This window comes from Marmota flaviventris, chromosome 10 (assembly GCF_047511675.1).
Source record: "Marmota flaviventris isolate mMarFla1 chromosome 10, mMarFla1.hap1, whole genome shotgun sequence".
NCBI lineage: Eukaryota > Metazoa > Chordata > Mammalia > Rodentia > Sciuridae > Marmota > Marmota flaviventris.
The window spans coordinates 6,498,883-6,524,627 of NC_092507.1; the positions used below are offsets into that span (position 1 = coordinate 6,498,883).

At 41.6% G+C, this 25,745-nt stretch overlaps 1 protein-coding gene across 3 annotated transcripts; it reads left to right on the forward strand.

The window, feature by feature from the left end:
- Positions 1–12: 12 nt before the first annotated feature.
- Positions 13–25,700, forward strand: Nmnat1 (nicotinamide nucleotide adenylyltransferase 1). Of its 3 annotated transcripts, none has more exons than XM_027947521.2 (5): positions 13–101; positions 17,661–17,831; positions 21,286–21,469; positions 23,670–23,812; positions 24,139–25,700. In XM_027947521.2, exons 2-5 carry the CDS (start codon positions 17,717–17,719, stop codon positions 24,537–24,539), a joined length of 843 nt encoding a protein of 280 aa, XP_027803322.1. In that variant the 5' UTR covers positions 13–101; positions 17,661–17,716; the 3' UTR covers positions 24,540–25,700. The 3 variants fall into 3 exon arrangements, with proteins under 3 accessions (XP_027803322.1, XP_027803324.1, XP_027803325.1); XM_027947523.2 differs by lacking the exon at positions 13–101 and adding an exon at positions 124–231; XM_027947524.2 differs by lacking the exon at positions 13–101 and adding an exon at positions 337–651.
- The last annotated feature ends 45 nt before the right edge of the window (positions 25,701–25,745 follow it).

Consider the following 25,745-nt stretch of genomic DNA (forward strand, 5'->3'; position numbering starts at 1 on the left):
TCCTGGAACCAATGAGAGTGCGGCCGCGGTGTCCTCCTGTGTGGCGTCCGGGCAGCGATCCTCTCCGGGAAGACTGGGTCCGTTATGGCCGTGAGAGCGTGGTAAGCCCCCGACCCTCAGCCCCTGGGCTCCGCGGGAGAGGCAGCCCGGGACTCCTTCTTGTCCGGGCAGTGGGGAATGCAATCATGTTCACACCTTGACCATTATCTTCTTCTGTGGAACCCAAACTTGGTAAATTTGCCTCTGACCTTCACCTTGGGGCGGAAATCTCCCCTTCCAGAAGCGAGGCGAGGGCAGGCACCTGGGCTTGGCGGGGGCGGAGGAGGCGGCCCTCCTCCGTGGAGATTGCCCTTCCTTCCAGTCTGTGAAAAAGCCGGGTCCACTTTCCTGAAGGCAATTTGAGACGCAGGTCTCTAGCTGTTGGGCAGCACTTTAAAATTACCCAGAAATGGGTGTCCAGGGGAATTCCCAGAGTGGGGGGACCCTGGACTCAGGACACGGGTCCTGGACGTTCCTGGAGGAAGAGCTTCAGCGCTGTCAGTAAAGACAGAGGTTGATTTAGGAAAGCAAGGAGTACAAACTCAAGGAAGAATGCGGGCCATCTGGAAAGTGGGACTCGTTTGGAAGTTCCCAACTCTTGAAGGAAACTTGGTGAGGCATGGGTATGGGAAGGTGTGTAAAGATGACATCAGTCCCAGGATCTGAAGATGGTTTATGACACTCTGGTCATTCTCAGGATGCTCTGGCTTAGGTGGTCTCTCCATTATCTTAACTGATAGATAAGGGTTGGAATATCTCCTAAATTATAGATTTCTTAAAATGTTCTTAACCTGAAAATTTCTCTTAATATATTTATTGGTGGGCTAATTAGCAGTGCACACGATTATTTTCATAAGTGGGTGAACTAGCAGTAATCTTTTTTTTTTTTTTTTAAAGAGAGAGGAGAGAGAGAGAGAGGTAATTTTAATATTTATTTTTTAGTTATCGGCGGATACAACATCTTTGTTTTGTATGTGGTGCTGAGGATCGAACCCGGGCCGCACGCACGCCAGGCGAGCGCGCTACCACTTGAGCCACATCCCCAGCCCCTACCAGTAATCTTAAGATTTACAGATTTCCCCGAAATTTGGGAGTAACAGACCTGGGAGAGAGACTGTCTTGAGGAATGACAGACCTGGAAAAGTATGCAGTATTTCCGAATTAAAATTTTATTTCCATGTCCTTCATGTCTCCTTCCTACCTTTTTTTTCTTTTTCTCTCGTACTTCTATCATACTGTAATCCATAGGGCATTACAGCAAAACTGTCTCCAGGGTACAGTTATTAAATTTTGTATGTCAGCCTCTAAGGGCAAACTTCCAACTTTGAATATCATAGAACTCTACGAAATGAAATGTTTCTGTAGGATTTGTCTAATCATAGAGTTCCTTATTACAATCAATTTTTCCTCAGTTACAATTTGGATATGAAACCATTTTTCTAGACCATATTTTAGCCTACCTTGCAAAACACTTCAGATTCAAAGGAAACACCTGTTAAGTTAAAGCGATTATCCTTAATTTTTGGTATGTTAATGTATGCGAAGATGTCAACATTTTGGGTAAAATTCAACTCTCAGTGACAAATAGTGCCAAACAAAACAAAACTGGAAAATATGCTTCCTTGTTTTACACATTTGAAAAATTTGCTGAATAAACCTTTGCTCACAGTGCACTTCTCTTAATTTTATTTACTTGTTTATTTGTTATTTATTTCTTGAAGTACTAGGATTTGAGCCCAGGGGTTCTTTACCACTGAGCTACATCCCCAGCCCTTGTTATTTTAAGATAGGATCACTAAGTTGCTAAGGCTGCCCTTGAACTTTGTGATCCTCCTGCGTCAGCCTCCAGAGAGGCAGAGATTACAAAACTGCACCACAGTGCCTGGCTACTTCCCTTAATTTTAATAATGATGGTAAAGTATTCTATTCAGGTATTCATGCTAGTTTGAGTGTGTGCAATCTTGGAAGGTATGCAGGAAAGGTCTTACTATGTAGGCATTGTAATTGCTTTCTCAGTGACTTAATCTGATTTAGCATTTCTGTGCTGAGGGTGTTCTTACATGCCTTGGGTTCTTGTTTAGAGTTAATGAATAATGAAAACATTCCTAGTGCATGAGTAATAAATTGGTTTGGGTTCTGGTTAGAGAAAGAGGAATATTAGGTAGATAGTCACAGTAGACAGAACTGAGCAAAGTATCCTCATCTGAGAATCATAACTGGGAAATCAGATAGATGTTATGTGGAAGCTGAAGAAGTTTAGGACACTTCATCTTGGACTTGGGATGGGATCCCAGAGAACAAGTAGGGAAAATGCTAGAGCAAATGATATTCTAGCGAGTAACAAGAGGTACCATGAATCAAGGGCCTCCAGACACCTGGTCCTCATTTAAATATCTACCAGCAGATAGTTTATGCCATTGTAAGTTTTTCATAATAGATAAGAACATGAATTTTTAGAATGAAGCATGTTACTCTAGCTGTGAGATATCCTGAGAAAGTTAATTGCCTGACTGGGCTTAAGTTTCCTCATCTTTTTTTTTTTTTTTTTTTAAAGGCAAGAGTATGGGGTGATAATAATAGTATTGCCCCACTGGGTTGTCCTAAGAATTGTGTGAGAGTGCAGTGTGTGGCTTGGCTCATAAGAAGAACCCAGTGAATATTGCTTTTGTTGTTATTACCGTCATCATCATCATCATTGTGAAATAAATAAATTGGATTTATATATACAAGGAACATGCCCATCCAAAGAGACCAAGTAGATGATTCCTATCAAAAGCACAGAAGACAAAATGAGGATTCCATCAACAGGACCCAGATGCTTTCTTCTCTGTTGTGAATTTCCCATCCCCAACTCATCTTAGCGAACCACTGATATGCCTCTCTCATAGGTTAAATTATCTAACACTTCATACAACTAGAAAACTACAGTGTGTACTTTTTGGAGTTCTGGTGCTTTTCACTGAAAATGTGAAATTTGTCCATGTTATTTGTATCCAGTTAAAAATGTTTTATAACTTATTCCTATAAGTAGATAGATAGCATTTTCTTATTCATTCATCTCTTGATTGACATTTGAGTTTTTGAATGGTTTCCCAGTTTGTTGTTATTATGTATAGTGACACAGTTCTCATGGGATTCTAGTTAGTTCTCACAGCGGTATTATTGAAGAGTAAAACTGGCCTATCTGCACTTTGGCTTCCTGTCACTGTCTGGTCTCTGTCCCTCACATGAGCTGCTGCTGTGATACCAACTGCCAAAAAGCCCTCACCAGAGGATGAATTTTGGACTATCAACCTCCAAAACTGTGAGCCTCTTGTCCTTACATATTACCCAGCCTCAGGTATTTTGTAATAGCATTGGAAAACAGACCACTTCAATACTTCAGATTCAACCTCTATAAAACAGTAGTCATTATCTTTTTTTTTTTTTTTTTTTCCCTTTTGTACCTGGGATTGGACCCAAGGGCACCTAACCACTGAGTTACATCTTCAGCCCTTTTTGTTTTGAAACAGGGTCTTGCTAAGTTACTGAGGCTGACCTCAGCCTCTTGTTAGACCAGGACGCAAAGAAAAGACCACTGACTCCAATTAAAATCAAATTAAAGCAAGCTTATTATTTCGACCAGCCGGGCTGCCTCTCCCAACAATAATTGCAGGAACAGGACAGCACTGCAGCTTTCTTGCAGCCCAGCTTTATAGCCCAGAAAGTTACACAAAAGGGAGGCAGGTTACAGATAACAAAACTCTGAGGAGCATAACACAAAGGCTAGTTTACATTTTTGCTGGCCCCGACATCAGAATTTATGAAGGTCATTAGAGCCTCAGAGAGGGTCGTTATCCGGCCAGGGAAGGCCAAGATTTATGAGGCATCACTAAAGTTTCAGAGAGAGCTGCTATCTGGTCAGAGAGCCAGGCATGGGTGAGTTCAAGGCACGGGCAGGCATTCCAAGCTAGTTAAGAATTTATAGTAATTTACAGTAAAGCCGAAATTAGCTTTTCATGGCTTTATGGCAAGATGGTTCCCAATTTTAAGAGGGAATGAGGCTGGGATTACAGGCATGTACCACCAAGCCTGGCTACTACAGTAGTTACTATCTTTATCCCTTCTAACCTGTGTTCCCTCTCGTCCTCTTTGTCTAGAGGCATGCAACTGATCAGTCACTCAAGTAAGAAATATTATTCTTTTCCTATTTCTTCCTTCCTTCAGTCAATTAGCTGGACTGGTTGCAAACTCTTGACACCATCCTGTTTTTACCTTTCATTGTCTCTAATCTAGACCATACAACTACAATACTACAGTGTGTACTTTTTGGTGTTCTGGTGCTTAGCTATATTCTAGTTTCTGAGCACCTTCCACATCCCAGACTTAATGCTAAAAATTAGGAACTAAAAACCTAAATAATACACATTAAAAATGAAATTTCCTTGAAATAATTATTTAATCATCAACAGAAAGAATTTATAAACAAAACAGCTTTGTTTTTAAAATTGTTCCAGAGCAGTGTTTTAAAACTTAACTATCTATACAATTAGTTGAGGATTTTTTTTTTTTTTTTTTTTTTGAAACCAGGGATTGAACCCAAGGACACTTAACAACTAAGCCACATCCTCAGCCATATATATATAAAAATTTAGAAACAGGGTCTTGCTCTAAGTTGCCAGGACTGGTTTTGAACTAAAGATCGTCCGGCCTTAGCCTCCCAAGGCACTGGGACTACAGGCATGCGCCACCATGCCTGGCTCAGGTGGGGATCTTAAGTAAATAAATTAAATAAATGGGTTTAGTAAATGTAAGGAAGAGCCCAAAATTCAGCCTTTTTTCTTACCTTCAGGTGTGTGTGTGTGTGTGTGTGCGCGCGCACATTAAGGATTGAACCCAGGGCCCTAAGCAAGCTAGGCAAGCTCTCTACAACTGAGCTTTACCCCCAGCCTGCGTCTTCATCATTTCCTTCTTTCCTTTTTTTTTTTTTTTTTTTTTTGGTGTTGAGGATTGAACCCAGGGCCTGTGCACACTAGGCCAACACTCTACTACCAAGCTACACTCTCTGCCCTGGGCTGATCTTCCCCCTAAACCTATCGTGGCTATCTTTTTTTCCCTCAGTTTAGGCAGTGCTGTTCTTTTAGTTGCTTCTGCCAAAAGTTTTTGTAATCACACTTGTTGCTTCTTTCACAGTTCACATTCCATCTATTAGCAAATCACACTGGCGACATATTTTCTTTTGGACAGTATCAGACATAGAACCCAGGATTGTTCTACCACTGAGCTCCACTCCAACCGTTTTTATTTTGAGAAGGGTCTCACCAGATTGCTGAGGCTGGCCTCAAACTGGCAATCCTTCTGAGATGGCCTCCTGAGTTCCTGGGATTATAGGCCACCATGCCCAGTAAAGAATACTATCTTGAAATACTATCTTGAGTACTTTCTTGAAATACTATCAAGAATACTATCTTGACATTCAAAATTTTAATATTTTGGTTAATGAGTTCTAGAAAAGTAAAAGCTGTTTTGTTATAAATTGTTGATGATTAAATAATACAATTATTTAAAGGAAATTTCATTTTTAATGTGTATTATTCAGGTGGTTAGTACCTAATTTTTAGCACTAAGTCTGGTATTGGAAGGTGCTCAGAAACTGTGATATAGCCAAGGGCCTATAATCCCAGAAACTTGGGAGGCTGACACAGGAGGAATGTAAGTCTGAGTCCAACCTGGGCAATTTAGTAAGACTCTATCTAAAAAGAAAAAGGGCTGGAGATGTGGCTCAGTGGCAGAGCACTCCTATGTTCCATCCCCAATACCATGGGGTGGGGGAGAAAACTGCAGGGTAGATAGATGGTGTACTTCTGTTGGAAACCTCCCCCTCTATCTATACCTGGACAGAGAAACAGATGAATGATAGTCTTTTCCATCTGTCAAGGTGCTATGCCTATCATAATGTGTTGGAAGATGTTTATACTGAATTTCTCCTGCCAGTAAATGTTGTTCTTTTCCTCAAGAAGTGGAACTAGGGCTGGGGTTGTGGCTCAGAGGTAGAGCGCTCGCCTAGCATGCGTGGTACTGGGTTCAATCCTCAGCACCACATGAAAATAAAATAAGATATCATGTCTGCCTATAACTAAAAAAATGAATATTTAAAAAAAGTAGGAGCTGGGGTTGTGGCTCAGCGGTAGAGCACTAGCCTAGCACGTGCGAGGCCCTGGGTTTGATTCTCGGCACCACATAAAAATAAATAAAGATATTGTGTCCATCTACAACTAAAAAATAAATATTAAAAAAAATGGAACTAAGCTAGCCTCAGCAACTTAGCAAAGCCCTGTTTCAAATCAAAAAATATAAAGGGCTGGGCCCCTTAAGTGCCCCGGGTTCTAACGTGAGAGCATTTGTGTAACTAGCCTCTGCTTAAAATACCTCAGAATCTGTATACACATAGAAGTAAGTAACAAGACATGATGTGGATCAATTAGCTTTTTTCTCTAGAAAACAACTGACCATCAATGCAAAAGATTGTTGTAATCCAGAGGGAAGAGATTATTATTTTTACTCCAAAATATCTCAGTGCATTTTGGGGCAGGCAGGGGTGGAGTGGGGAGGGTGGCCCTACTAGGGATTGAATCCAGGCATGTTTTACCACTGAGCTTTATCTCCAACCCTTTTTTGGGGAGGGTATCAGAGGTTGAATTCAGGGACACTCAACCACTGAGCCACATCCCCAGCCCTATTTCGTACTTTTTATTTAGAGACAGGGTCTCACTGAGCTGCTTAGCACCTTGCTGTTGCTGAGGCTGGCTTTGAACTCATGATCCTTCTTCCTCAGCCTCCTGAGCCGCTGGGATTGCAGGCATGCGCCACCAGGCCCAGTTCACACTACATTTTTTTTAATATTTACTTTTTAGTTGTACACAATACCTTTATTTTGCTTATTTTTATGTGGTGCTGAGGATCGAACCATCGGCCTCACATGTGCTAGGGGAGCGCTCTACCACTAAGCCACAACCCCAGCCTCTTGCACTACATTTTTCAAGAAGCAACAAGTTAGCCTCATTCAAATATGCAGTCTGAATAATTGTGTTCTTTCAAAACTAAACCTTTGTTGATTATTAAGATTTGTATTTTCCTTTCGTTTTCTGTTTTTTTGGGGGGGTGGGTATCGGGATTGAACTCAGGGGCACTCAACCAATGAGCCAAATCCCCAGCCCTATTTTGTATTTTATTTAGAGACAGGGTCTCACTGAGTTGTTTAGCACCTCACTTTTGCTGAGGCTGGCTTTGAACTCACTATCCTGATCCTGCCTCAACCTCCAGAGCCACTGGGATTACAGGCATGGGCCACCACGTCCTTGCTTATCTGCATTTATTTCTATAGCATTCATCCAGCAGATACTGCTAACTTTATTGGACAAAATAATAATAAGGGGCTGGGGTTGTGGCTCAGTGGTAGAGCGCTCGCCTAACATGCTCAAGGCCCTGGGTTCGATCCTCAGTACCACATAAAAATAAATAAGTAAATAAGAAGGTATTGTGTACAACTAAAACTAAAAAATAAATATTAAAAATATAATAATAATAATGTTTAGAAAGTCAAAATAATGAGTTTATTGTGATGCAATCCTGTGATTTCAGTAGACCTATTCCTATTTATACCTGAAAGTGCTCATTAATACTTAAAAACAGTTTTCTTCCAAGTGACTGGTCTTGGCGTGCCTCCTGTAGTTGGCCATAGCGTTCAGCTGATCATTTCGTCAAGAAGCAGCAAAGCAGGAGATGATCACCTGCTTGCTGACATGTGGCAGTGCTGGTGGGACAGACTTGGCCTTCCTGGGATGTATATCTGAGGTTAGAGACCAGCAGGACTTGAAGGTCAAATTCATACTGTTGCTTTAGCCTCTGGCCTTGGGCAGGTCACCCTGGACAGCTGGATGAGCCCCATGCCTGAGAAAAGAACTGGAGGGTAGAGAATGGACTCTAGTTAAGTAGAGTGGAAATAAGGGGAGAGGATGGTTTTATATCCCCTCCTAAATTCCTTTTCCTTTGCTTCTCACGCTTTTTGGCTCGAGGAGCCCGGGCTTCCCCTGCAATAGAATGCTCCTTCTCAGTGAGTAGGTACTTTCCTGGAAGGACTGGTGAGCATCCGACAGGTACGGCCACGTGGGGCACTGGTTTGCTTACCTGTAGACACCAGGCTGCCCACTGACAGCAGCACTGACAAGTAGTAAAGTTCAGGGGTTGTTTTTTCCTGTATTTGAGAAGAGAAGAGCACTGTGAGGAATATTTTGTCTTTTAATCAGAACACTATTAAAAATAAGACACTGGGGTGTAGCTCAGTGATAGAGCACCGTGGGTTTGATCCCCGGTACCATCAAAAAGAAAAAAAGAAAGAACATTTTTTAAAAATCGCTTGTAGAATTTTTCTTTTTCTTTTTTTGGTGTGGTGGTGGGTGCTGGGGATGGAACCCAGGGCCTTGTGCATGCTAAGCCTGCTCTGTACCACTGAGCTACACCCTCAGCCTTTTATAGAATGTTTTTAACCTCCCCAGAAAAATGTTTTAACTGTGACATGTCTAATTAGGAATTCCATTTCTACATATCTTTATTTTTGTTGTAAATAGAAAATAAATATTGAAGACTAATGGCATATTGTTTATAGCCAAACTTTCAGATTCAGATGAGCCTTTAGAAAGTCAGTATTTTAAAACGTACACAGTCTGATGCCAAAATTGTTAACACCATGGTGCAGACTCCTTCACTGAAGGATCCTGCACCAAATACACAACGCATCCTCTTCAGTGCTCGTGGGACTGGTTCCATCTGCAGAAGCAGCACAGTAAGACCTAAAAGGGAGGGGACAGCATTGGCTTACCAGGTTAATCACCTCAGAATCATATTCTTGAGTGCACATCTAAATATAATTTGCAGTTGACATTTTTGTTGTCGTCGTTGTGGTTGTAGTACTAGGGATGAAACCCAGGATCTCATGAAAGCGCTTGGCAAGCGTTTTTTCAAAGAGCCACTTCCCCAACCCAAATCTAAATTGCTTCCCTACTTTGCTCCTATGGAACAGAAATGCACAAAATCTAGCTAGACTAAGGTTTTCCTTTGATATGTGCAATGCTAATAATAATAACTGACTTTGGTTTTTTTATTTTATTTTATTTTAAGTGATTCTTCTCAATTAAACTTTACATCAAAACTATGGTGCAAGTATTTCTATCACCAATTTATAAATAATCAAAGGGAGTCTCAAAGAAATTTAAGTAACTCATCATTGATTATAGAGTGAATATTTGGACTGACCTCTAAAACCCTTCCCCATTATACTATACTGCCTCTTGTGGAGTTGTAAAAGACTCTCTTCTAGGCCTACAACAATAAATACTCTATTTTTTAAAAATTCAACATAGAATTTCAGTGCTGGGGATGGAACTCAGGGCTCTGCATATGCTGAGCACGCATGCCACCAATGAGATACACCCTCAGCTCCTCTGCCGTTCATTATTCTTATATATGTTTCCACAAAGGAAAGTATAGTGAAATCTATGGATTACAATATTCCTAAAACTTCACATTTCAGAGATACACTCTTCATGTTTTTGTTTTGTTATGCTGGGAATAAAACCCAGGACCTTGAGTAGGCTAGGCAAGAGCTCTACCACTGAGTTATAGCCTCAGCCATTCAGTGATGCTTTTTTGCTTCAAGTTGTCAATGACCCTATTTCCCTAACCAGTATAATCTCTTTCTTTCTTTTTTTTTTTTTTTTTTTTTTGTGTGTGTGTGTGTGTGTTTCTAGGGATTGAACCCAGGGTCTTGCACATTCCCACAAGCACTCTACTCCTGATGTACTTCCCCAGCTGTATTTATCTGTTTGTTTTTGAGACAATGTCACAATAAATTGCCCAGGCTGGCCTCAAACTCACCATCCTCCTGCCTCAGCCTCCCAGTCACTGGGATTATAGGCATGCCACTACCACACACCCAGTCCTTCTATCATCTCTTGCTTAATAACCATTTACTTAGTGAATAACTAGATCTGGTACTTTAGTACTATAACCTTAAAGAATTTTACAACTTAAAGCATTTGTATTAGACTAAATACAAACTTATTAGGTTTCATAGTCAAAAATTTTGGACAGCTGCAAGAGGTACAAGGGAATGTTTAAAATTTTCTGGTCACTTGAACTTTAAATGTGAATTTTTTTCTTAATATCCAGTCTGTGAGCCTGAAAAGCAGCCATTTGTGTTCTAGCAGTGTCTAGCAAATGGGAGAAGTACATCAGGAGTAGAGTGCTTGTGGGAGAAATCTAGTGAGTGGTGGGCAGCTGACTGCACACTTACCAATTGTGAAGAAAGTAAAGATGATGTTACCCACCAGGTTGGTCAGGAGAGGTTGACTGCAGTATCGAGATGACCTGGGCCTAGAATTCAATAATGTGGTTGACATGGAATTCTTGACCTATTATATAAGAAATCCTCTAAGCACTACCTTTATTTTTTTTCCTCTCTTTTTCTTTTTTGGTACTGGGGATTGAACTCAGGGGCACTCAACCACTGAGCCACATCTCCAGGCCTATTTTGTATTTTATTTAGAAGCAGGGTCACACTGAATTGCTCACTTTTTTGCTGAGGCTGGCTTTGAACCTGCGATCCTCCTGTCTCAGCCTCCCAAGCCATAATCCTTGATTCCTAATCTTAATTCTGGTGCTAAGGTTCATCTTGGCTCCAGGAAACTCACTTCTCTTTTTAGAACTTGGTTAATAGTGACAGTTACCAATAGTCTAAATCAGTGAACAAATGTTTACCACTTTTCTAATTCATTCTAATTTGATATTTGTGGAAATTCCGACCTTGTAAAGAAACATACCTTCTTGCACATGAATCCTCTATCCTGAGACTTGGTTGATTTGAGTTAGGCTAATTACAACTAGCTCTGAAGCTTTCCCTCCTCAACTGGATTCTCAGTTTTCATATTTTTTAGAATTTCACATTTTTAGGATCGCAGTTTTTTATTTTAAACATATCAAGTTGTATTTGCCTCATTTGCTCAGTGATGAAATTATTAACTGGCTGTTTGTCTTTTTTCTTGGTGGGGAGTGCTGGGGATTGAGCTTGAGGTGCTTTACCACTGAATTACATCTCCAGCACTTTTTATTTATTTTTTTTATTTTTTTGAGACAGAGTCTCACTAAAATTCTCAGGCTGGCCTCAAACTTGCAGGCCTCCTGACTCAGCCTCCCACATTGCTGGGATTAGTACCACCACACCCAGCCTGATTTGGTTGTTTCTGCCAAGATTGATTTTCACCATAGAATCTGAAATAACATATCAAATCTTAATCTGGTTGTGGTTACCCATGTAGTCCTCAGCCCTGCAGACATTAGCTGATGTCAGACTGTTGGGACTGGTCTCTAGGGAATTCATAAATAACACTGGCATCCTCATTGTCTCCCATTTAATGGCTTCTTATACTAGAAGAAGTAAGGATTGATCAACTAGTCTGCTCAAATCCAGCTGTCTTTGTTGTATGGAGATTTTTAACTTTTCAAAGAGGTGAATGGTGACTGCTGTTGATAATAGAGGCAGAAACAATGGGGCAGGCTGCAGTTAAACATGTTGCAGGAATCAGAGACAATACCCAGACCACCTCCCCAGGTAAGACCTGTGTGCTGAGCTGCAGGTAGAACTTACCTTAGCAGAACGTAGAACTGGAGAACCAGAGAGGTGATGCCAAACAAGAACACTGTCACCTTGCTGCAGGGTACACAGTGGGTAACATTTTTACCTTGTCTGGTAATAAAATGACTTCAAGCAAATGCAGGTTCTATTTCATAATAATCAAACCATAGAGATGAAGTTTGAAACGTAGCAAGGATGAATTGAGGTCCATTCCATTAGAATAAAATTATATCTAATAATTTTCCAATAAGAATATGAATAATAGCTATTATAACCCATAAATAATATTAAGTTATTAATACAAAAGAAAACTCATAATATAAAAAGATTAATATTCATAATTAGTGGATAAATGTATCAGATATTTTTTGCATTGTCATTTAATATACACAAAATTCTATGAGTTAAGAACTATAGGTCTTGGGCTGGGGGTGTGGCTCAAGCAGTAGCGCGGGGCGCTGGGTTCGATCCTCAGCACCACGTAAAAAATAAAATAAAGATGTTGTGTCCACCAAAAACTGAAAAATAAATATTATAAAAATCTCTCCTGAGCCACTAGGATTACAGGTGTGCACCACCACACCTGGCTAACCATAGCATTGTTGGAATAAGAATATAGATATATGCTTAAATTTTTGGTGTGTTTTGTTTTTGTTTTTTGGTGGTGCTGGGATTGAACCCAGGGCCTTGGGCATGCAAGGCAAGCACTCTACCTACTGAGCTATGTCCCCAGCCCCTTAAATTTACTATTTTGAAAGAAATACTATTCTTTTATGGTTGTAAATCTTGAGAGATGATCAAGTCAATCATATTATTCAGCAGTTGGCCAACATGAGTTTAATTATACTGAGCATCTGAAAATCTGACAAAGGAAAGCCACAGGGTTGCCATTTTTTTTTTTTTTTTTTTTTGGACTGGGGATTAAACCTGGGGCACTTTAACACTGAACCACATCCCAAGCCCTTTTATTTTGAGATAGGATCTCACTAAATTACTTAGGGGCTAAATTGCTAAGGCTAGGAACTTGTGATCCTCCTGCCTCAGCCTCCAGAGGAACTGGGATTACAGGCTGCGCAACCAAGACCAGCACTGTTTTCTTTGAAAGAGTTGATGTTTTAAAAACTGGCTTAATGTTTATAAAACGTTTTAATGTTGGGCTGGGGATGTAGCTCAAGCGGTAACGCGCTCACCTGGCATGCGCAGGGTGCTGGGTTCGATCCTCAGCACCACATAAGATAAAAAAAATAAAGATGTTGTGTCCACCGAAAACTGAAAAATAAATATTAAAAATTTCTCTGTCTCTCTTAAAAAAATGTTTTCATGTTCACACCTCAATGTTTTTAAAACTTGAAAAGATCAATGATTTAAAAATTAAAAGTAAGTTTTAGTTAAACTTCAAGATTGCCTCAGAAGAAATGAACTCTACTCTGTTACAGTGGGTAGGGAGGGACACTTACAGTCTGAGCTGATGCGATCTGGGCAGCCAGCAGTGCACGTAGTAGGCTGTGTGGGCCAAACAGAAGTGAATCATGGTGACCCTGGCCCTGGAGCACCTGGAGCAATGCAAGGATGATCAAGAACAATTCCCAGCAGGGCTGGGGATGTGGCTCAAGCGGTAGCGCGCTCGCCTGGCATGCGTGTAGCCCAGGTTCGATCCTCAGCACCACAAACAAACAAAGATGTTGTGTCCGCCGAAAAACTGAAAAATAAATATTAAAAAATTCTCTCTCTCTCAAAAAAAAAAAAAAAAGAACAATTCCCACCAGGCTTTCAAACTACTTCTGTTCATCACCTGCCATTGCAGGACAGACTGCTCTGGCAGGAGCACACTCTGACTTAACTCTTCTGTGACTTTGAAGGTCTAGAGTCCAGTCTGAGCTCAGGCTGGCTGGGTTCACAGTGAACTAATGAAACTGCTGGTTATTCAAAACCAATCAAGAGTGTGTTGACAAGGGACAAAGACAGCTTCCTTTATGCTGAAAGATCATCTTCCAGCTGCCCCTCCCCATCCCCCAGGCAGAATCTGAAACCTGAACTCCTCCCTCAGGACACAGAGGGGCTCAGGGCTTTGTTCATCTCTGGCTCTGAAGTCAGTTTCAGGACCACAGGCAGCTCCCCTGAGCCCCCACATCATGCTCTCAGCCTTACCGTCTTCCCACTTAATCTCCCTTGGGGAGCAGGCCTGAAACCTGACATGGGCAAGGTCCAGGACTATACCAGGTATCAGCTGAACCCCTGGCCCCTGCACTGCTGTCCTGGAGAGTAGGCGCAGTGGCTTCCCTGCAGGGCCCAGGGTACTGTGGGAAGGATGCCTTCACCACCACTATAATGCAGAAGGTAGTTTGGATGGGGATAGGGATAGGGATGACAGGGTTGGGTACAGCCCCAAGTGAACCCTGGTATTATCCTTCGGTATGGTCACTGAAGGGGGAGCATTTAAATCCTTCTTACCTATTAGCTCATTTTTTTCCCATACTGGGAATTGAGCCTAGGGTGCTCTACCAGTCAGCCACCCTTAGCTCTTCTTTTGCTAAGGCTGGCTGGGGTCATGGCTCAGTGGTAGAGCGCTTACCTAGCATGTTTGAGGCACTGGGTTTGATTCTCAGCATCACATATAAATAAATAAAGGTCCATCAACAACTAATAAGTTTTGTTGTTGTTGTTGTTTTTGGTGCTGGGAATTGAACCCAGGACCTTGTGCATGCAAGGCAAGCACTCTACCAACTGAGCTATGTCCCCAGCCCTAATAAAATATTTTTTAAAAATTGCTGAGGTTGGGCTGGGGATGTGGCTCAAGCGGTAGCACGCTCACCTGGCACGCACGCAGTACTGGGTTCGATCTCAGCACCACATACAAATAAAGATGTTGTGTCCGCCGAAAACTAAAAAATAAATATTAAAAAATTCTCTCTCTCTCTCTTAAAAAAAAAAAAAAATGCTGAGGTTGGCCTGGAACTTGCAATCCTCCTGCTTCAGCCTCCCTAGTTGCTGGGATTATAGGCATGCACCACCAAGCCCAGTTTATGTTTTGAGATAGGGTCTTGCTAAAATGCAGAGACTGGCCTTGAATTTGTGATCCTCATGTCTTAGCCTCCCAAGTCCCTGGGATTATAGGCATGTACACCACTGCGCCCAGCTGAACTCATTCCTTAATGCCATGCTGACCATTCTGACTGTTCTTTCTTTCCTTTATTTTCTATGCACAATTAGCACTGTCCCTTTGATCCCTATCATTATGCCTTTTTTTTTTTTTTTTTGAGATGGTGGTCTCATCATGTTGTACAGGCTGGCATTGAACCTGCTGGGCACAGGAGATGATCCTGCCTCAGCCTTCAAAGTAGCTGGGATTACTGTGTGTTTGGAAATGGCCTCAGATCTCTTTCTTAATTCTTACCCCAAAGATTTACTTAAATGAAGCTGTGCTTACTTTGTAGCTGATCTTTCTCTCTTGTTTTGCTCTTCTAATAATCAGTCCTGCCTCATCACCATCATCAGTATTATTCTTTTCCTCAAAGTCTTCAGCTTGCATCCATTTTAACACAGTGGTACAGGCAATATGCTGAGCACTTGGCCATGTATTATCCTGAGAAATAATCTTCAGGGTTGGGGCAAAGCTCAGCAGTAGAACTTAGCATGCTGAGGCCCTCCCTGGGTTCCACCCCCAGCACCACAAAATAAAAACTTACTCAAAATAACTGAGATTGGTTCTGTCTCTATCTTCATTTTACAGTTGAGAAAACTGAAAGAGGTAATTGAATCAAGGTCACACAAATAAGAGGTCTATTTATTTATTTAAGTACTAGTGATTGAACTCAAGGGGTCTTTACCATGGAGCTACATCCCAGCCTTTGTATTTTTTGAGACAGGGTCTCAGTAAGTCTCTCAAGTTCTTGCTAAATTGCTGAAGCTGACCCTGAACTTGGTGATCCTCCTGCCTCAGCCTCCCCAAATCTCTGGGATTACAGGTGTGCATCACCACACCAGGTGCTTCTGGGTTCTTGGGATGAGAGGCTGCCACTTTCCCTGTCTCAAGCCTGAGGCAGCCGTTGTAAAGCTTTTCAGCTTCTGTGATCCTCTGAGAAAATCTGATCAATCTCTCCTCCTAATTACATATGTTCTTTGGTTCTGTTTCTCTGGAGATTCCTGCCAATACAGGAAGTCTGGGAGAGAGTAGCAAGGGATTATGAGAACTAATCCTCACAGATCTTAGGAGGATGTCATTGGGAACTCTGTAATTTTGATAACTTGAGAAATAGCGTCAGAAGCTCACAATGTAGAATTATGGTAGAATCTAGCAGGAGAAATAACTGAAGAGGTGAGGAGTAGTTGCCTTTAGGCAGCTGGGGGAGGGGATGGAATGGTGGTTGGTTTTCATTGTGGGCCTTTTCCATGTTATGATTTCTATAGGTGGACAAGTTTGGTAAAATTGTATTACAGTTTTGTTTTTTGTTTTTCCAGTGTTGGGGATCAAACTCAGGGCCTCATGCATGCTAGGCAAGCACTCCACCACTGAGCTACTTCCTCACCACCTCAACTTTTATTTTATTTTATTTTTGGCAGTTCTGGAGATCAAAGCCAGGCCTGCATATGCTAGGAAAGTGCTCCACCAGGAAATGCACTCCGTCCCCAATACTTTAAATCAGATATCTAGCATGACTTCATTAGGGTTTAAGAAAGATTGAATAGAATGATGTAACAAAGATATATGTAGATTATAAATCTCACTCCATGCAAAATGATAATGTTGGACTGGGGCTATAGCTCAGTGGTAGAGTGCCTGCCTCACACGTGGGGTGCTGGGTTCCATCCTCAGCACCAAATAAATAAATAAAGATATCACGTCCATCTACAACTAAAAAGAAAATTTTAAAAAAAATGATGTCATGATCATGTTGACAAAGAGGTGAAAATACTGTTTTTAAAGACAGGTGTTAGGATTTATATTTGTTAGATGATAATATCCTCTCAGTTAACGATAACCACAATAACACAATCACAAAACTTGAGTGGCATCCATCAAAAATATTGATTTTTGCTTGTGAGTCGGGTCAGCTCGTGGTTACTGACCTGAGCCGGGTTTGGCTGATTCCACCTGGACTTGCTGCCTGTCTGCTCAAGTTGGTTGGGTTTGGCTGGCCTAGGACGGCTGCAGTCACATACTGTATGGTTGGCTGTCCATCTGCTGGGACACCAGCACTCTTCCACGAGTTCCACCACACTCCAGCAGGCTCGCTTGGGCTAGTTTTCATGGTTGGGTGGCAGTCCTGAAAACAGAAGGGTTCGATGCCTCTGCTATGGTTTGAATGTGGTACTAAGTCTCCCAAAAGTTCATGTGCTGGAAGCTTGGTCTCCAGTGTGGCAATGTGAAGGTGGTGGAACCTTTAAAATGTGGGCCCTAGTGGAAGGTAATTAGGTCATGGTGGTCCCTGAGGTGACTTCTCAAGAGAATGGATTGTTATAAAGTAAGGTCAACACTATACAACACTTTATATGTGCTTAGTTCCTTCTGCATGTGCCTGGTTCCCTTTCTGCTTCTCTGCCACCTTGTGATACAACCTGGGACCCTCAGTAGGAAGTCAGCATCATGTTCTTGGAACTCCTGAATTTCTTTTCTTTATAAAGCACCCGCTTCTACTGTTCCATTATAGCAACAGGAAATGGACTAAGACAGCCTGTGAGGCTTAGGCTCAGAGCTGGCACCCTATTGCTACTGCCCACATTCTTTTGGGCAAAACAAATCACAAAGAATAGAGAAGGAGATTCCCTCCCTTTATGATAGGAGTTACATATTTATGTTAAAAAGGAGGGGTGGGGAAATAATGCCAATTATGTAATTCATTTAGCATAATCATTATAGCCAAATATTGTCCATCTGTTTGAAATGATCACATGGATTTATTGATTTATTTATTAATGATCACATAACTGGATTTATTTTCTTTTTCCTTTGTAGACAACAAGGAAGATGTCAGAGTTTTCCATTTAGAGCACCAACTTCAAGTTCTTACCATGGACAAATCAGAGAAAACTGAAGTGGTTCTTCTTGCTTGTGGTTCATTTAATCCAATCACCAACATGCACCTCAGATTATTTGAGCTGGCCAAGGATTACCTGAATGGAACAGGTAGGAACAGTAACCAAAAGCAATGTAAGTGTTGGCTTGGTGACACATGCCTATAATCCTAGCAGCGTAGGAGGCTGAGGCAGAGGATCAAAGTTTGCCAGTCTCAGCAACTTAGCAACGCCCTGGGGAGACTCTGTCTCAAAACAAAAAATAAAAAGTGCTGGGGATGTGGCTCAGTGGTTAAGCACCCCTGGGCTCAATCCTCAGTACAAAAATAGAAAAGCAATTTAAGGCTAAAGAACCACTTGATTGGGTCTCTCTGTCAGTGTGAACAATTAATCAACAAGGTACAAACATGCTCCCTACTCACTTGCACAGAGACTTAGCCAAAAAAGGGTGAGGAGCTGAATGTAGTGGTGTGTGCATGTAGTCCCAGCACTAGTTCACAACCAGCCTGAGCGCACAGCAAGACTGCCTCAAAACAAACACAAAAGCAGGTAAGGTATGTCCATGGAATGTCTACGCATCTGGCTACTGGCCTATAGAATAAAAATTCAGTTTTATGTATTTAGAGCTCAGTAGAAGCAACAATGATCCTCAGAATGCAAGTTTCATCCAGGTATGATGGTACCCACCTGTGGACCCAGCTATTTAGTAGGTTGAGGCAAGAAGATAGATCACTTGAGCCTGGAAATTCAAGACCAGCCTGGGCCACAAATAGCAAGACCTCATCTCAAAACAAACAATAACAACAACAAAAAAAAAAACCCTAGGACTGGGGTTGTGGCTCAGTGGTATAGAGTACTTGCCTAGCACGGTGAGGCACTGAGTTTGATTCTCAACACCACATATAATTAATTAATTAAAGGTCCATCAACAACTAAAAAAAATAAAAAAATAAAAAAAAAAGACACACACTTGAGCTTTTTTGTTCCCTTATGAAAAAAGGAAACAAAACCTTGCTTTCATTACGGTTATATAATTCCATTTTATCCAGGGATTCATTTTATAACAGGTTTACATCATGCACATAAAAACTGTATCTTTTCCTCAGGGAAACAGAAGGTTTGAGTCGTATAAGGTGAGGACTAGGTAAGAATTTGCTGTCTGGAGGTGAAACCCCACCTAATTGGACTCTTTGTTCTGTTCTGCTCTGTTTTGTTTTGTGGTACGAGGGATGGAACCCAGAGCCTCATACATGCTAGGCAGGTGCTCTACCACTGAGCTACACCCCAGCCATCAAGCTGAGCTGTGGTTTCATTCTGCTGCTTCTCTCTCCACTAGCTTCACATCCACATAGTTCCAAATGCTTTTTCTTTTCTTTTTTCTTTTTCTTTTCTTTTTTTTTTTTTAATATTTTATATGTATGGACCTTTATTTTATTCATTTATTTATATGTGGTGCCAAGGATCGAACCCAGTGCCTCACACATGCTAGGCAAGCACTCTACCACTGAGCCACAGACTCAGCCCCCAAATGTTTTTTCTAAAATAAAAATTTAATCGTATCATGCCCATGTTGAAGCTCTAATTTACATAAAGGCTTCAGGATCAGCCTAACGAATTCATAAACAACACACAAATAAAGGGTGGCCATCAAGTATGAATATTATTTTACGTATATTATAATGCAGAATCAAGAAATCACTTGTGCTGGGCATGGTGGCACGTACCTGTAATCCCAGTGGCTTGGGAAGCTAAAGGAGGAGGATCACAAGTTCAAAGCCAGCCTCATTAATTTAGTGAGGCCCTAAGCAACTTAGGGAGACCCTGTCTCAAAATAAAAAATAAAAAGGACTGGGGATGCACCTCCGTGGTAAAGTGTCCCTGGGTTCAATCCCTAGTACAAGAGGAAAAAAGAGAGAGAGAGAAAGAGAGAAATCATTTGTTATGATTATTCACTTATGTTTCCATACTTTATGGTCACCATGTATATGCTCTAAGAGATAAATAATGTTATAAAAGAGCATGTATATGAAATAAAATGCTCACCTCTCATTTCTCTGGAGGCAACCACTGTTAATAGTTTAAAAATACATTCTTCCAGCCAAATGTGGTGATGCATACCTGTAATCCCAGTGACGCAGGAGGATCACAAGTTGGAGCCAGCCTCATCAACTAAGCAAGACCCTGAGTAATTTAGGGAGACCTTGTCTCAAAATGAAAAATAAAAAGAGCTGTGGGGTATAGCTCAGTGGTAAAGTGCCCCTGGATTCAGTCCCTAATACCAAAAATAAAATAAAATTCACCCTTCAATCGTTTTTCTGTAGTTTTACATGCAAATATTTGTATATACACACATTTTATTTTGTTGCATAAATCATCAAGCAATTTTCTGTTAGATGCACATGGATGGATGGATGTTCAACCTTAATTAATTCCAATAATCTCAGAACCAAAATTAAAAATTACATATATTTTGCCCCTCACACTGACAAAAGTTTTTAAACTCAATAATGTCCAGTATTAGAGATTGGGGAGAAACGGTCTGCATACACTCTAGGAGGACAATGCAAATCCATTAAAGCTTTTTGCAAGGTAATTTGGCAATACCAATCAAATTGTAAACTGTACAGACCAGGCGCTGTGGCACATACCTATAATCTCAGCAGCTTGGGAGGCTGAGGCAGGAAGATTACGAGTTCAAAGCCAGCCTCAGCAAAAGTGAGGCACTAAGCAACTCGGCGAGACCCTGTCTCTAAAACACAAAGTAGGGCTGGGTATTCTCTCAGTGGTTGAGTGCCCCTGAGTTCAACCCCCCCCATACCATCATCTCCCCAACTGAAACTCAGTTTCAGTTGGGGAAGATGAAAAAATTAAGGAGTATCCGTTCTGGTGATGGTTGCTTGTGCTTAATGCTGTGGAACTATGCATTTAAAATTGTTAAATGGTAAGTTTTATGTATGTATATTTTATCATAGTTTCAATCAATTAACAAATCTAAATCACTGTTGTTGTTTTTTTTTTTTAAAAAAAGAAAGAGAATCTGTGATTGCAGAAGTAATATTGAGGGGCTGGGGATGTGGCTCAAGCGGTAGCATGCTCGCCTGGTGTGCCTGCGGCCCGGGTTCAATCCTCAGCACCACATACAAACAAAGATGTTGTGTCCGCCGAAAACTAAAATAAATAAATAAATAAATATTTTTTAAAAAAAGGTAATATTGATCTGGGTACAGTGGCACATGCCTATAATCCCAGCTACTGGAGAGACTGAGATAGGAATATTGCAAGTTTGAGGCCTCAGCAACTTAGGGAGACCCTGTCTCAAAATAAGGAAGGGTCTGGGGATGTGACTCAGTGATAGAACACTCCTGGGTTCAATCCTCAGTACTAAAACCAAAATCAAAAAGGGAGCTGGGATGTAGCTCAATGGTAGAGTGCTTGCCTAGCATGTGGAAGGTCCTGGGTTCAATCAACCAACCCAGTTCCACAAAATAAATAAATAAATAAAAATCATAATATTTTCTGTGCACAAAATTTCTTATTCCTAATTTCCAATCTAACTCTTTATCCAGGAAAATATAGAGTTATCAAAGGCATAATTTCTCCTGTTGGTGATGCATATAAGAAGAAAGGGCTCATCCCTGCCCACCACCGAATCATCATGGCAGAACTTGCCACCAAGACTTCCAACTGGGTGGAGGTGGACACGTGGGAAAGTCTTCAGAAGGAGTGGACAGAGACTGTTAAGGTGCTGAGGTAGTAATACTGAAATTAATATCATTTCTGTGCCTTCTTTTTGCCATGTTTCAATACTGTCTTACATCTGAATGGACAGATTTGCAAAGCTGTCACCAGAGCTGGAAAGACATGGCTGCGCCATTTCCATGGAAGGGCACCACAGGCTATAGAACACAGCACAGAGGTTGGGTGTTCCTTAGCCTTTGTGTCTGTCGTCGTCGTGGTTTGAGATGTCCCCGTGTTTGGTATCCTGCAATATTTGTCAGGAAATTGAGGCAGTCTGCCTGGCCTGTCTGAGCCTTAGGTCAGAAAGGCAGAGTTGCAGAAGGATATTGCTGTCATCTGTCTTCAGTATGAGCGAGAAACAGGGGGCTTCAGGATGAGGAGCTGTAGGTGATGCTTGCTCAGGGACATGGGAATACCACAGACCTCTGTGCTAATACTTTTAAAACTTCCACTTAAGGGTTCAGAAGCCAGAGTAAGTAATATCTAATTATTTCTTTGATTATCTTGAAGGCAAATTTAAAAAGCTTTCTGAAAAAACTTTCTGTTCTTAGAGTTCTGAGCCTTCTGGTTACTGATAGTATGGGGGGGTGGTGGTCAGAGTAAGAAATAGAGGCCACTCTGAGTACTAAAGTGAAGGGGAGTTTAGGTGCTCAGGCACAAATGTTTAGAAGAGCTGGAAGAGTGGATGCCACCGTGTGTTTCAAGGTCCTGCCCCCTCAGTTGCTGTGGGAGATCAGGAAATCAATTCTGCTCCTGCTGCCACCTCTGCGGCTGTTAAGCTGCCTCAGGCTCCAGACGCTGGGGACTGGACAGTGGAGTGTGGAGTCTGCAGCCATGCACACACTGCGAGAGGCTACTTGTCAGGCTGCTCAGCCCCAGAGTAATAATAACCCCTGCCTCCCAGGTCTCTCTCGAGAGTCTCATCATGAAACCCAGTCACATCAGAAGCTGCTGTGAGGCCCTCTGGGCAGTGTGCTTAGGGCAGAGCTGAGCCCTGAGCTGGCAGATGGTGTCCAGCAGGAACTTACCAGGAGGACTCACTTTTCAAGCTTGGCAGGGAAAAGTCTCCTCTGCTTGTTGGCAAAAAATTCTGTAATCAGACCAGGCTCTGAACCTAGTCCTACCTATCCCTCTCTGGCTCTGTGGTAACCTATTACATATTCAGTTCAGCTGTTCAGGAGGGAAGGGATTTAAGAGCACAACGGCCCCTCAGTGAGTCCCACAATGTGGCTCCTGGACCTGAGGTAATGGTACAGTGTGGTAAGGTGGTGGCACCCTCTTCCCACCCCGAATGGAGCTGTGCACACATCCGCCTGTGTGTCTTCCTGTGGGGCCTCTGACCCTTGGCCCTCCAGGTCCTTATCCCTGGCGTGTGGTTCTAGGTCAGTCGTTGGTGGTCAGAAGTGTGGGTCTGAACCAGACTACTGGGTTCAAATGCTGTCTCTGCTATGTACAAGCCCAAAGACTGTGGGCAAAACTAGTGGGCTCCCCTCTTAATGGGGATGACAAATGATTCTGATAAAAAGGGGAGAGTCATCCCACTTCTTTGTGACAACCAAAACATTCATTCAATCAAATTGTTGTCAAGCCTGTGCGGTGGCTCACGCCTCTAATCCCAGAGGCTCAGGAAACTGAGGCAGGAGGCTTATGAATTCAAAGCCAATCTCAGCAAAAGGGAGGTGCTAAACAACTCAGTGAGACCCTATCTCTAAATAAAATACTAAATATAGGGTTGGAATTGTGGCTCAGTGGTTGAGTGCCCTTGAGTTCAATCCCTGGTACCCCCCAAAAAGTTATCAAATACCTCCTATGTTCCAGGGATTCTGCCACAAGGAGAGTTGCATTCCTAAGCCTCCATCTTCCCATTCATTGTGGGGATAATGATATTTATGATATGGGAATGGAGAAGATTTAATCAGACAATTCACACAGAGGTTCTACTGTGATGCGTGGCATAATAAATAATTCATGTTGACTCCTGCTGCTGTGGCACAGACACAAAAAAATGGTGATAGACACCATTTGTGTTTTCCTAGGATTGACCTTGTACTGGCCATCCTAACTGGTGGGGTACTGTGGGTACCAGTGATGAAACATTTTGAATATCACCCCATTTTACCATTAGGTCAGAGACTTAAGCATCTTCAAAGGGACAGTATTTCAGTGGAGCATCATAAGAAAGCAGGAAATACTATTTTATGTTGTTTTATAGACACCATCAAGAGAAGCTAGAGGCTGGCAACTGTGACCACAGGCAGAACTCACCTGTGGTTGAAAGGTCTGGACGGAAGAGGAAGTACATGGAACAAAGACAGGATTCTAGTCAGAAGAAATCCCTAGAGCCCAAAACAAAAGGTTCGTAAGTTCCACCAGCACTCCAAAGAGACCAAGACTAGAATAATTCAGATTCCAGAGCTGAGCAGCCGCCCTTGGGATTTCACATCTGGTGCCCAGAAGGTGGCCCTGTTGGCTTCATGAAGGAAGAGAGAGTGAAAGGTGCTCTGTGCTTACTTCTCCTGCAGTGCACTTTAGCTTTTGAGGTGTCCGGGATCATTTTTGGAAATCTGAATCTTATAAAAATTGAACTCTCTTTCCTGAAAAACACATACGTACAGTCATTGTAACTGTGGGGGGTTATTGGAGAAGCCAACTCTGAAACTCTGCTTCATTCTTCCTCCCAGGTGTGCCAGAGGTGAAGTTGCTGTGTGGGGCAGATTTACTAGAGTCCTTCGGTGTGCCCAATTTGTGGAAGAGTGAGGACATCACCCGAATCGTGGCAGACTATGGGCTGGTATGTGTCACTCGGGATGGAAGTGATGCTCAGAAATTCATCTATGAGTCTGATGTGCTGTGGAAACACCAGAGCAACATTCACCTGGTGAACGAGTGGATCAACAACGACATCTCGTCCACAAAGATCCGGAGAGCCCTCCGAAGGGGCCAGAGCATTCGCTACTTGGTACCAGATCTGGTCCAAGAATACATTGAAAAGCATGATTTGTACAGCTCTGAGAGCGAAGATAGGAATGTTGGGGTTGTCCTGGCTCCTTTGCAGAGAAACACTGCAGAGGCGAAGTCATAGAAATGCCACAGCTTGACAGTTTGGATCACTCTTCTGGAGATTTTAAACAATCTGGTGTTGTAACTCAGGAAAGAAATCTTTATCTTTCATAAACAAAATTTTAAAAATCTGATAAAAGTCAGCTGGAAATTAAAATAAGATTTATTTTTTCTTTTTATCAGAGTGGTTAAGATAAATGTTTTTAATAAGGCCTTAAAAAAAAAAAGAATGTACAAATCACTTTATTTTTAAGAGACTAGTAGTTCACTAAAACCTGAAGAAATATTAATGAAACTAATTCCAAATAAGTACCACACAAGAGAAAACAGTGTGAAAAGCAAATGTCCACTCCAGATTCTGATTCTAGCCGGGTACTGCTTAAGAGGCTGAGGCAGGAGGATCACTTGAGCCCAGAGTTCAAGACCAACCTGGCAACACAGCCAGATCCTGACTCAAAACAAAACAGAATCAACCCCCACCAAGCCTAACTTTAGTTATGAAAGGAATTGACATTTTATATATGCCTATTGCAGGGCTCTCCACCAGGATGGATAAGGGAAGGAATTCTTCATCTTATTTTAAATTTTTTTTTTTAAGTACTGGAAATTTAACCCAGGAGCCCTCTACCACTGAGCTACACTGCCAGTCCTTTTTTTATTTTATTTTTAAAATTTTTTTTTTAGTTGTAGATTATCACAATGTCTTTATTTTTATGTGGTGCATAAAAATATTTTTATGGGTAAGGATCGAACCCAGGGCCTCATGCATTTGAGGCAAGTGCTCTACCTTCGAGCTACAACCCCAGCCCATTTTTTTGTTTTATTTTTGATAGAGGGTCTCTAAATTGCTGAAGCTGGCCTTGAATTTGTGATCTTCTTGCCTCGGCCTCTTGAGTTGCTGAGATTACAGGCATATGCTACTGCGCCAAGCCCCAGAGAGAGCTTCTTATGGTTTGTTAAAAATTGTTCTATAATAGAAACAGGATCATGGTTAAATTCCCAACAAAAATAGAATAATTTACTTTTTTGTAATTTATATTTATTACCTATACCACTCCAGATGAAGGTTTATAATTCTTCTTCAGAAAAAAAAATACTTATAATTGTGCAATTGTTTAGTCAGATATGAAGCTACAGTTGGAAAAAGGAAAATGTTAAATAAAGTTGACAAATGTTTACTCTACCACACCCAACTTAATCTTTTGCAGGAGTGGGGGTTTATTTACTT

Excerpts from the sequence above, each read along its gene's own strand:
- Nmnat1 (XM_027947521.2), top strand. The coding sequence starts at position 17,717 with ATGGACAAATCAGAGAAAACTGAAGTGGTTCTTCTTGCTTGTGGTTCA. Across the intron at positions 17,832-21,285 it reads GGATTACCTGAATGGAACAG|GAAAATATAGAGTTATCAAA; the intron begins GTAGGAACAGTA and ends CTCTTTATCCAG. Across the intron at positions 21,470-23,669 it reads GAGACTGTTAAGGTGCTGAG|ACACCATCAAGAGAAGCTAG; the intron begins GTAGTAATACTG and ends GTTGTTTTATAG.